Raw genomic sequence first — 12746 nt, forward strand, 5'->3', positions numbered from 1 at the left:
GGGGGGAAGAGCCGGCGGCATAGGAAAAATTGGTGGGCGCTGAGCACCCACTGGCAGCTCCCCGCCCCCTCACCGCACCAGCTCACCTCCACCTCCCCTGAGCGGGCTGTCGCGTCCTGCTTCTGCCCCCTCCCAGTGCTTGCACTGCTATACAGCTGATTCACGCAAGCCTGGGAGGGAGGGGGAGAGGGAGGAATGCGGTGTACTTGGGGAAGAGGCGGGGCCAGGGCTGGGATTTGGGGAGGGATCCAATGGGGCAGGGAGGGAGCGGAGTCGGGGCGGGGCCACGGCTGAGTTGGGAGCATGAGCCCCCTCCACCTGTGCGCCGGAGTGCAAAATATTGGGACAATTCGCATCCCGACCGAACAATGGTCGGGGCGTGGGACAAACAAGTAAATATTGGGACAGTCCTGACGTCTGGTCACCCTAGCCAGAGCCCCGGCGGGGATTTAAAGGCCCTGGTGCTCCAGCTCCTGCTATTTGCTAGATAATGGCATTGTCTCAAATCCAGAATGTCAGATGAAAGCAGAGGATTAGGATATGTAGGCTTTCTGGAAGAGCTTTGTTTAGAAGAGGGACTCAAGAGGAAGAGGTTAGAGCCATGTCAGACTGAGTTTCGGGCATGGCGTGACTTGGAGAAAATCCCAAGAATGAGAGTGGTTGTGAACAGTGAGTGATGTGGCAAAGGTTGTGAGCAAAGATGTAGACAGGAGCTAGGTTTTGCAGTCACTTAAATTCAATGTGGTGAACAAGGGGAAAGAAAAAAATTTGAAGAGGAACTGGGTGTGATCAGAGTGGCAAACAAGGAAGATGGATTTTTTTTTTTTTGTAGCAGCAATTTGGATAGATTGAATGGCAGGAGAAGGAAGACGTGTCTGGAAGATGACAACTTGTCGTAGCTGAGGTATAAAATAAACAGAGCCAAGACAAGGGCTTTTGCAAAGATAACAGAGGATATCAAGTAGATTTCTGAGATATTATAGAGGGAAAAACTGTCAGGATTTAGTGAGTGTTAGTGTTGGAGGACAAAGTGAATTTAAAAATTAGTATGAGGCTGCAGGTGTAAGGAATGGGGAGGATATTAATTTCAGTGGTGATAAAAAGCGAGGAAAGATGATGAATTCATTTGCTGACATGTTAAATTTTACTTGATGGTGGGGCATCTAGGAAGAAGTGTCAGATGAGCCCGAATGGAGCGGGGCAAGGTCTGGGTGAGATGGTAGATGTGGTCACCCAGGAATAAGGCATTAAAAGGAGAAGTGAAGATACAACCCTAACAAACCCTGGCAGGGAGTGGGAAGAAAAGGAGCCCAAAGACACGCAAAAGAAGCCCCAAGACACGCTCAAGGAGCAGGTGGAGACTGGAGGTGGACATAGAACCAGGGGAAAGCACATTGTCTGAAGCTCAGAGAGAGGATAGTTTGTGAAAGGGAGCAATCTACCGTGTGGGGAAATGAAGAGCTGTTGCTACTTAGTGTTAAGTCAGTGGTGATTGACAAAAGCAGCTTCAGTGGAGTGGGGAAAGGGTGGCACCAGATTGTAGTTTAGCAAGGGAAAAGTTAATATTGTAGTAAAGCGTTACTTTCTCTGGTAGGATGAGGGAAAAACAAAACAATCCCCCACCCCCATATTTTCACCCTTTCTTCTCTGGACACTTTTTTTTCCTGGAATATATCATTTCATAGCTCCTTTCCCTTCCTCCCCTCATCCGTGCCTGGCTTGGGCATCAGTTTTCCTTCCAGAAACTCATGGCCACTCACATGACATCCTCTCTGCCCCTTCCTTCCTTCCTAGGAAGGAGCCAGGGTCATTCAGTAGATTAGCATGAGAAAGGAGGGGACTTAATGTAAATTTTATACTTTTTGTGCCTAGATACCACACATACAGGCATAATAAATGCATAGAGCCAGGGCTGCTGTAAAGTCTGATCTGAAAGCCTGTCAAGAATATCACAGAATGTGAAGTTGGAAGAGATCCTCACAAGGAAAGCAGCAGTGTGGCTCAAGGAGTGTCCAGTGTCCGTGTGTGAACCAGGCAGCAGACCTGTAGACTTATCAGCTGACTTAAAAGGAGCCAGAATGCTGTCCTGGCTCTACTTTGGCATCTGCTTCTCTGGGATATGAGTGTCTCTTAAGGATATAAACATAATATTTTAATGACTGAAGAGAGAATGTTCCAACTATAAATGTCTCAGGCTGCAGTCAGGTGCACAGTTGTGAGAAAGGTGCATAGTCTCATTTATGGTAGTAGGGTGTTAACTTTGAAACATGACAGTTTAAATGACATAATTATTAATTATACTACCGATAATTTTAGCAGAAACATCCTAGCTAACGTGCTTATTAAGTTGGATTCCATAACACTGGAAAAGACGTCAGAGATCATTGTCTCTCTTTCTCCCCTGTGGCCACTGGAGAATTGTTTGCCACAGTAAATGCTGCAGTAATGTGTGCAGTTCTATGTGCCACAAAATACTGGGCTCTCATCACTTACCTTGGGAGTTTATTGCACAGAAATTGTCCTGCTTTTTTTTCCAGCTTAAATTTTCCTTTCTTTATTGTCCTCCCATTATTCCTTGTCATACCATGGGCCCCAGATCTCATAGCATAGTGGGAGCCATCACTAGGAGACTTGGAAGAAGAAACCAACCATGGAAGAGAGTAACAGCCAAAATGAAAGAAGCAGGCACCAGTGAAGGTGGAGAGGAGAAGCTGGGGGAACCAAAGAGGAGAGATTGTGTGCCAAGTGGAATGTGACTAGGTTATTATTTTTTTTAACCACTTTTTCTCCCCCTGCCTGTCTCCCCTCCTCACCTTCCACACTTGTCACTAGATCATGAAATAAGGCCTGACTAGGAGTGTAGCAAAAGACAAGGACCAGGACCAAGAACAGGTTCGAGGGAGAACTTTACTGCTGGAAGGGGGAACAGTAATATGTTGCATATTGGGACTTTGGACAGAGTTCAGCATAAGGGTGAGAGAGAGGACACCAATTCTCTCCCTGTTGTAGTAAATGTCAGCCTTCATGCGGTAGGAGTCCATAGCCTAGATTAAGAGTTCAAAGTTCCACAGGTGTTTCTTTAACATATGGCATACAGGTTGAAAATAGTTATCAGTAGGTATTTAGACATAATCTTCAGAATAAAAAGTAGTGGTTTCCTTTAACACATTTGGGACATGTCCACACAGCAGATAAGAGCTGTGATTCCCAGTGCAGGTAGACAGAGTCACACTACCTTAGTGTGAGCTAACTTGCTAAAAATAGCAGTGTGGACATTGCACCATGGGAGATGACTTGGGCTAGCTGCCCAGGCTTGGAAACGGGTTCAGGTGGGCTTGGGCTTCTAGCGGCCAGTGACTCAACAGCCACAGTGCTATTTTTAGCACACTAGCTCAAGATGAGCTAGCACAAGTCTATCTACCCGCCCTGGGAAACACAACTCCCAGCTACATTGTAAATATATCCTTTAAATACTTTTTCTACTGGCATCACAAGACAGATATGGAAGTTGCTGTCCCATTTTTTTATTTTCCCCCAGAAGCAAGGAAACTATACAAGTCAATATGTTGAATATGCTGTAGCTGCTATTTTGTATGGGATAACCCATTACTTCATGATTGGATTGCTATAAACTTCATGGACATTAGTGATGTGGTAAAAGTCATGAATGCTGAGATGATAAATGTGCAATATTTTAATAATCCTAATCTAAAACTAATTCATGGCACATTCTAAACTGTTACTAATATTAATATTCTTACCGTTGGTCTACACACAAACTTGTGTGGATCTAACTAAATCCAGTTTGAATTCTCACGTTTTGTTGTTTTTGTGCAAGCCTGTGTGTGTGCACTTGAATAACAAAAGTTATAAGTTCAAACATCAATGCTAGTTATTTTGGTGTGTTTGCAAGTAGACCAGCCCCTGGTATCTTTGCCTCCTCTTCAGCCACCACAAGAAAAGTCTTTACTTTATTAGTACTTCATTATGTCAAGATATAGGATATTGTTTGGTTCTTCTCTGAGATGTTAGCTAGGCTTGTGTTTTCAAAAATGTTCTTTGTGCCTAATATAAAAATAACTTGGAATATAGGCGTCTGATATAATTTACTGTTTAATTTGCTACAATGATTATAAAGAGAAAATCAAATTAGAATGGTTCAGTAGGCTTCCAGCACTGGAAAGTCAGTTTCTTTCCCCCACCCCATGTCTTTATTTTAGAAGTTTTAACAGGTAAATACCAGAGACAATACAGTAATCATTACAACAGAGAGTCATTATACGGTAGGATAATCATTGGATCTCTATTTAACAGGTGTTACTGTGTTACAGAATGAGCATCTTTACACTACCCACTACATGTCATTTCTGGTGATTTTTATTACGTTGAGTGAAATCTCTGATTACATAAACATTTCACACATCAGGCATGCCTATAAAATGTCAATATTGAAAAAAGCGGGCAAGTGTACAGAGGTTCTTTTGCAGGTGAATATACCGAAGTCCTTTGTCTATTTTCCTTGGTATGTAAATGGCACATCAATTTTTCCATAAAGAACGCCTCCCATATTTTTTTTGGAACCACTACTCTAGAGTTGGACTATTTTTTTCCCCAGTGGGAAGCCATCAGCCTAGCAACTATTAGCAGATGAAAGATTAATTCTTCATTTCCTTTGTATGATTGTTTCTGCTAAGAAGCCCCTGGAGGGATTACCAAAGGGACCAGTTGGTAATAAATATCTAATAATTTGTGATACTTGGTTACAAACTGCATCACAGTAATGGCTGGATATGTCTACCATATATGCATAAAATCTTCTTTGACCATAATTTCTCCAACATTTATCTTAATTCAATCTCTCTATATATCTATAGCTATAACCTGATTGGTTTGAGGTACCATTTGAAATAGCAGCTTGAGAAATTTTCTTTGCTACAGCCTAAGTTAGCTTTGTCATTTTTTCTAGATATAACCCCATTCCTTTGGTGTAATTTGTACAGGTAGTTTTTAATTCACTGTAGGATTTTGTTTGTTTTAAGAGGCAGTGGGATTAAGAAGTGGGGGCAGTCAGTAGTAAAGCGTTCAAATATCTTAAAGTATATTCCACAGTCAAGAGGCAACATACTGCACAGTGGGGGCTTAATTACCATGGCTTTGACCCACATAAGAGTTGTAATAAAAACACTGATATGTAGCCCTATTTTTGTGAACAAATGAGTTTACTTTCTCTCCGCCTTATGTGACTCCACTACCATCCCCCTCTCCCCTACCCCAAAAAGCAAATAAACAGACTTTCTGTATGCTGGTCTATGTCAAGTAATGGGCCAGTTAGTTAAAGCAGTAATCTGCAGATAGTATTTGGGTTTTATTCAGTTCTATTAGAAATGACTGAACTTTGTGATACAGGGGCTATTATCCTGTCAGTTGTAAGGAATTTCTGTTTTATGAGCAATACTGACACAAAGACAGCACTGTGTAAGCCATGTCTATAACTGAACACTTTCACACTGCAATTTAGGAGGCGTGCAGTTCAGGAAATTGCTGGCTTCTGCTGGAGCACACTTTTACTGCAAGGAAAATTTTATTCATCACTCAAGTAATTGGCAGTTTTAATACCTAGTTAGTAATTACCTTATAAACAAACTAATATATAAACGAAAGGCTCTATGACCTGTTATCTAAATCATAGCCTTATTTGGCCAGTGAAAGTGACACATGATGGTTGTGGTTGTTGTTGTTTTTTATTAAAGTAATTTGTTACCATTTATTATAAATACTTCCAGCTAAGAGGTTTTTTTAAAAAAAATGCAGTGTACCTTTACCAGACAGCCTGAGGAATGAAACATGATACAGAAGGAGAGTAATGTTGGAGAGGCTGCAAGATCATTTACTCTTAATGGGAGGGCCTATTAATCTATAACTTCTGGTTAAGTTTTTGAGTCTGGATTTTTCTGTCCTAATGAGTAGAAACTCCTTTGCATGTGCATAAGCAACCACCCCAGAATCTGTGGCCTACCACTTGATGTAAGGCCAGTATTGCTAATGTTTTTTCAGATCCTATATACTTGTTAATATCTTAATTTAAGCCACTAAGGATGCAATCTCTAAATGGTGGGGGAAAAAAATCCCAATTTTTGAACACTGCTAAAACTAGGTATATGAACTATTTCAACTAGACCTGGTTGAAGCAGACTGGAACCTAACCAGCAAAGGGCGGACACTGGCAGATGGTTACATTCGTATAACCATTTCAACTCCATTCTCCCCTTCACCTCCCCAGCTCTTTACAGTGGGATATCCCAGAATGTATTGCCCTGTGTACTTTTGCTTCTGATCTCTATGCGTGTCTCTTGGGCACGCTATTCCTCACTGAAGCAGTATAGGATTGCTGCTCAGATTTTCCTGGAATGCACCAATACAAAAACAAGGTTAGGTAGAATGGCAGGTACGAATGTGGAAATACGGTTATGATAAAAGAAAAACTGTTTCTTGTGACAGGCTATGATGCCAGTGTCTCTAACCCAGTTGCAAAGTTACTGTTGTAGTGTGCATGGAGACAGGAAATACCATTAGTTGTGATGACCACACAAAAAATCCGAGACACTCCTATATAGGTTTTGTAATATATATTAGTTTCTTTCTTAATTACTTGAGATGAATTAAAATATCAACTCCGCTTACAAAATAGCTGCTCTCTCTCAGTGGTGGTGCACACTGATCAATCTATCTTCTAATCTAGCTCTTTGTCCTTAATGGCTGTTTGGGTGGATGAACATTCTTATAACACTTATTTTAAAACAACATTGTGGTATGACTTGGTTAAACCTTGACCTTATTTCACTGCAATGCTGAGTGTCCTGTTGCTCAATGTCAGTACTGTATAGCTTTAAAAAAGATGTGCTCTTGTTCAACCACAAGCCTTTTGGAAATGATGCAGGAATTACTGGATGAAATTCTATAGCCTGCACTGTGGAGGCCAGCATGGATGATCACAGTGGTTCCTTTAGGTATTAAAACATATGAATCCCAGTAATCAGATTGTAATACAAGTAGATTCTTTTTTCTGTCCTGGCAGTATGATTAAGGAAATACAGATAAACAAATTTCTTCAGAACACGCAGAATTGTAACTTGGTATATGATGGTAGCTAATCATTTTACTAAAGAGAACTAGCTGAACAGTATCCCTTCTCCGAAAAGTTAATTTCTTTATGGGAGAGTGGACCACTAGATTTTGCCAGGTTGATGTATAGTTTGCAAATGTTTATCACCAGAATGGCGGAATCTTTAACTAATATCCTAAAATTGCAGGACCAGTAACAAGATTGGAGGCATCTTGCCTGAACATCTGAAACCATTTCAGTCTCTAGAAACTTTGGACCTGAGCAACAATAATATTTCAGAGTTGAAAACTGCATCATTTCCTTCTTTGCAGCTCAAGTATCTGTAAGCAAAACTTCATTTTATAAATTTTTCCAAAGTGCTTTCAAAATGTTGAATATGCCATCAAATTATTTTGGTCGTCACTGCAAACCATAGCTATACTGCCTCTGTGCTGAGGCGGTATTAGTATCAAACTGAAAACAACTTTAAATATTTAGTCCCATCTTTACCTGTTCACATCACGGATCATTGGTATAGCCACATAGACTGTTGCAATGGAGCTTTTAGTTCATAGAAAATAAAAAAATCAAAGTACTAAGACTAAACTGGTTAACAAAATATCTCTTGTTGAGGCCTAAAAATCTTACAAAATAAAGTTAAAAAAAATCTTCAGTTGGGTTTAATTATATTGAATTACATTTGGAATTGTATTAATTTCTTGAATCTTTACGGTATCATTGATTTTGAGAATTAAATTAAATTAATCCGTAGTCAGCATAGTTAAGGAGCATATGTTGATAACATACCTGTCAACTCTGATAGCAGCAGACTCTTACAGAATTGAACATAACTCTTGGCCCTCCAGTTACTGACTGGTGAGGACTGTGGTTAGATCAGTGATCAATCTGTTAAATTTAAGAATTATTTACTCTGGGATAGGCAATGTAGGATCATTATATCCTCCTGCTTTGTATTAGAATTCTGTTAAATAACGGTGTATCTAACCTCCTAAACATTGTCTCAACAGGTACATTAACAGCAATCGAATAACCTCCATGGAGCCAGGTGTCTTTGACAGTTTGTCTAGCACACTTCAAGTATTGAAACTGAACAGGAACAAAATTTCAGTCATCCCTCAAAAGATGTTTAAACTGTCCCATCTGCAGCACCTGTAAGTGCAACCTACAGTTGGCTGATTGTTTTCAGGTCTTGCAAAGCACTGGCAATGCTTGAACTTTAGCCCTTAATTTAACCAGACACTAAGTGAGGCAGACACAGAGAACCTGTACTGCAGCTTCTAGTAACTGCAGCCTTATAGTGAAGAAAATACTCTTACATATGGGTGAGATGGGAATAGTCTTTGTGCTAAAATTGGATTTGCCTGATCAAGAAAAATACACACGAGCAGCAAAAATGCTCTAGTAATTAAGACACCTGAGGAGATACTAAGTGAACTAAGGGCTTGTCTACACTGGCACTTTACAGCACTGCAACTTTCTCACTCAGGGGTGTGAAAAAAAACCCTCCTGAGCGCAGCAAATTTCAGCACTGTAAAGCACCAATGTAAACAGTGCACCAGCGCCGGGAGCCATGCCCCTTGTGGAGGTGGGTTTTTTGTGACCACACAAGCCATGTTAAAGGGCTGTCATGGCAGCGCTTTAGCATTGCCAATGTAGACTAGCTCTAAATATACATAATTTGGAGACAAGATCAGCCTCTATGTATTTTCTTGGCAAATACAGATGAAGGGAAATCACTTGCTTTCAGAAATTGATAAGACAGGGAGCAATAGCCTAAAGTTAGATGCCATCATCTTGACTGATGCTATACTTCTGTCAGAACTCTTTTTTTTTTAACCTTTTAAGTAATATCTAAAACTATTATAAATAAAAGGAATTAGAGAACAGGCTTTTTTTGTTTTCTCTGTGCATTTTTATAGTACTTTGTGTCTAGGGAGTTTCAGTGTTTCTCCTGTATAGAGAGAGCTCCTCTGCTGTGTGGGTCTCCTGTACATCTTTCTTAGTATGCAAATATGACTTTGAAACCACAAAAATTGACAGGGGGATTTACATGAGTTTGGAGAGTTGTAGTGTGATACCCAAAATAACTCTTAATTGACTGGATTTCAAATTGATAATGCCTCTTTAAGGGACAAACCTTAATTTGATTAGCTTTTAGGAAAAAGTATGTAATAAATAATAAGGCAGCTAGGCAGGAGGATACACTGTCGAGGAAGGTGGTTGTGTACCATCCACAGATATTGAAAAGCAGTTTAAATCAGATCTCAATGGAAGTGAAAGTAGACTTGAAAATTCAGGGTGTATTAATGATCTCCATGGGCCTCTCGATCTTTAGATCCATGTGAAACTGTCATTCTTGCCTGTTCTGATGTTCAGGGATTCAGATGAATGGAAAGCCAATCCTTATGCAGGTGGATTCACTACCTTAGGTAGTGTGTTTACTTACCACTACAGAGGCAAAGGAATTATATGACTGTGTGCGATCTCATAATCATGCTCACCTTGACGTGCAAAGCTAGGCAGAGGAGGAGCAGGGAAACACCAGCATCTGCTATTAAGTGTGGCTCCTTTAGTGCTTGTGTACATTAACCCCAGATGCAGAAGTTGGGTGATTGAGCAGGTTTACAGGGATGGTGGTTTAGTTCCTGAAAAGCTAAAAATTGAAAAGTGAACTAGGTTGGAGTTGTAGGGTTTTGTGTCCCTGGGTGGGAAGGTGTAGAAGCAGAAATCTCCTAGGGAGGGAGAGGCAATTTGGCAGATCAGTAGTCCTTATGGAGAAAACAGAGGACCAACTTTGTTCCCTTTATAAGGATTCTTCTTTATTTAAACCCCTGGTTACACACTAATTGCTGCTAACTAAACATCAAGAACATAAAAATAAATGTAAACTTCAGAAGGTGATTTGTTATCTCCTAAACCAGCTTGGATCTTTTTAAATTTAAAAATCAATGTAATAACACACACATGTCCTTCTATTGTTGAAATATATTAAGATTAACTGTGCTAGGACTATTCTGTGTTACAGTAAAAAGGTCTCATTTATCTTGTTTACTTTGTTTTATGTGTAGTGTGGGTGTTTAAAGTCTGATGATGAAGAAATGTTACAGGCATCCAGGTAAACTTACTCTGTTGTAACTGTAAAATTTATTGATGCAGGGAGCTGAATCGCAACAAAATAAAAAAAATAGATGGGCTTACTTTCCAAGGACTTCCTGCTTTGAAATCACTAAAAATGCAACGAAATGGGGTAAATAGACTCATGGATGGAGCTTTCTGGGGACTAACCAACATGGAAGTCTTGTAAGTATAAACTTTCAGTCTTTTCAGAAGAGACATAATTTGTGTAATTCAAAATAGACATGCTTGTTCAAATTTGAAGATATTTTCAAATTAAAATATTTTGGTCTGGTTTGACAAGTCATGAGCAATAATAATATGTAAATGCAGTTTTTTTTTTTTTTTTTAATATTCATTCTGTGAAAACCAGGTAGCTAGCCAGTAACATATCACGATCAATTTCTGATCCATGACGAAGCATGCACTTCATTTATTTTTTTTACCCTAAATTTTGTCTGTGTGTGTTTTGTAGGCAGCTGGACCATAACAACCTAACAGAGATTACCAAAGGCTGGCTTTATGGCTTGCTGATGTTGCAGCAGCTCCATCTCAGCCAAAACGCCATCAGCAGGATCAGCCCCGATGCCTGGGAATTTTGCCAGAAACTCAGCGAGCTGTGAGTAGCTTTTATTCTATTCCAGTTCTGAGAGCAGGGTACATGCCAAAGCATGAGCTGCTTACCACTGATCTGTGAATTTTTCATAACAAAGTTTCCAAAGTGACAACAGCTTTTTTTGTGTGTGCAAGATGGTCATATTTTGTTGTGAAAAGTTGAAGCCAACCATGACCGCTTCAGTTCTCCATGGCAGTTGTGCTTGGGCTTTGACACAGCAATTTTCAAATAAAAGAAATCCATTTGTGAATAGCAGGAAATAATACACAAGCTGTATAATAACCAAAAATTGTGTAGGAGGCTTTGTGATAGCTGCAACTAAGAAGGTGTTTTGTTTAAAAAATGATGTGATAGGGAGAAATGAGTAATAAATACTCAAACATTGAAAGAAATTTTTCCATCTTGAACTTGCAGAGATTTAACATTTAATCACTTAGCAAGATTGGATGATTCAAGCTTCGTTGGTTTAAGCCTACTAGTTGGACTGCATATTGGGAACAACAAAGTAAACTACATTGCTGATTGTGCCTTCCGGGGACTTTCCAGTTTAAAGACTTTGTAAGTTGACATAATTTATTTTAAGGTCAGAAACCTTTATTTTAAGGTGCATAAATATACCCCCTTTTTTTTTCCTTTCTTGAATTACGTTTGTTTTGAAGGAAGTGTAGAACTACAAAAGTTTTGTTTTAATCTTTCCTAGACCTTAGATTGGTTTCTTTTTTTGTTAAGATTTCATCCAGGGTAGTAGTATCTGTTTCTTTTTCTTTTTTTTCCCCTTGCAATACAGGTTGTGTACAAATTTATACATCCCCAGACCTTCCTATTTGTCACAGTGATTTCATAAGGAAGCTTCTTAAAAGAATCTCTGAGGGGAGAAGGAAACTAATAAATGGCTGTTTCTAGTCTCCTCATGGCAGGGAGCACAGTACTAGCTCTCAGCAGTGGCATCGTGGCATCTGCTGTACATGTGCACCCCAAACGAGCTATATGTGCATGGGTGGCCCTGGCAATTGGCTGTCACTCAGAGACTGGAGGGAGGGGGACTCAGTCCCGCTCTCTCCCTCACATCCAGTTCGTTGCCCCCAGAAACATTCCTCTTCAGGCACTGCTTGTAAGGGAATGTGGAGGGAAGCAAAATTGTCCCTCTGCCAACATTGCTCCCAGTCCCTGTCCCCTCCCCACAACCTCATGCCTTTTTAAGGAAAGGATTTGTGAGGAGCTGTTCTGTCAACCCCTGTGTCACTTGACTACAATCTGACCATCCTCTGTCCTTTGTCTAACCTTTTAAAGAAGTTGTCTTTAAATCTAATGAGATGAATACCCTAACTGCTAGCTGTCATAATTAATGTCTAAAGCATGAACCTGCCATGCTCCAGAGACTCTTGCAAATCCCAGTGGAGCTAAGAGGGAGTGGCAGAAAGGCTAAGGCCTGGTCTACACTGGGGGTGGGGGGGGCGGAATAGATCTAAGATACTCAACTTTAGCTACCAGAATAGCGTAGCTGAAGTCGACGTATCTTAGATTGACTTAGATAGACTTACTTCGCATCCTCAGGGCACGGGATCAACGGCCGCCACTCCCCTGCTGACTCCGCTTCCTCCTCTCGCCCTGGTGGAGTTCCAGAGTTGACGGGAAGTGTGTTTGGGGATCGATGTATCAAGTCTAGACGAGGTGCAATACATCGATCTCCGATAGATCGATCACTACCCGCTGATCCGGCGGGTAGTGTAGACATACCCTAAGGCAGCACTGCTGTGAGCCTAGCACTGACATCTTAGGCACCATGGTTATAGGTTCCACCTAATTAAATAAGAGTTTCTCTCTTGGTAGATGTCATGAGGGTAGAAGCCTAAGCCCAGACATAGATATATTCAGTGGGTCATTAAAGATTAG

General features: G+C 40.4%; 1 protein-coding gene across 4 annotated transcripts in view; it reads left to right on the forward strand.

Moving 5' to 3' along the window:
* Nucleotides 1-12746, forward strand: part of LRIG3 (leucine rich repeats and immunoglobulin like domains 3) — a 50492-nt gene that overhangs the window by 17103 nt on the left and 20643 nt on the right. For all 4 annotated transcript variants that reach the window (XR_005591596.1, XM_039516473.1, XM_039516486.1 and 1 more), the window contains exons 4-8: nucleotides 7311-7445; nucleotides 8131-8274; nucleotides 10280-10423; nucleotides 10713-10856; nucleotides 11268-11411. Coding sequence is in view for 3 of the 4 variants with exons in the window: in XM_039516473.1 (XP_039372407.1) it covers nucleotides 7311-7445; nucleotides 8131-8274; nucleotides 10280-10423; nucleotides 10713-10856; nucleotides 11268-11411 (711 nt within the window). In the remaining variant the exon portion in view is untranslated. The remainder of the gene's footprint in view (nucleotides 1-7310; nucleotides 7446-8130; nucleotides 8275-10279; nucleotides 10424-10712; nucleotides 10857-11267; nucleotides 11412-12746) is intronic.

This window comes from Mauremys reevesii, linkage group 1 (genome assembly GCF_016161935.1).
Source record: "Mauremys reevesii isolate NIE-2019 linkage group 1, ASM1616193v1, whole genome shotgun sequence".
In the NCBI taxonomy this organism is placed as follows: domain Eukaryota; kingdom Metazoa; phylum Chordata; order Testudines; family Geoemydidae; genus Mauremys; species Mauremys reevesii.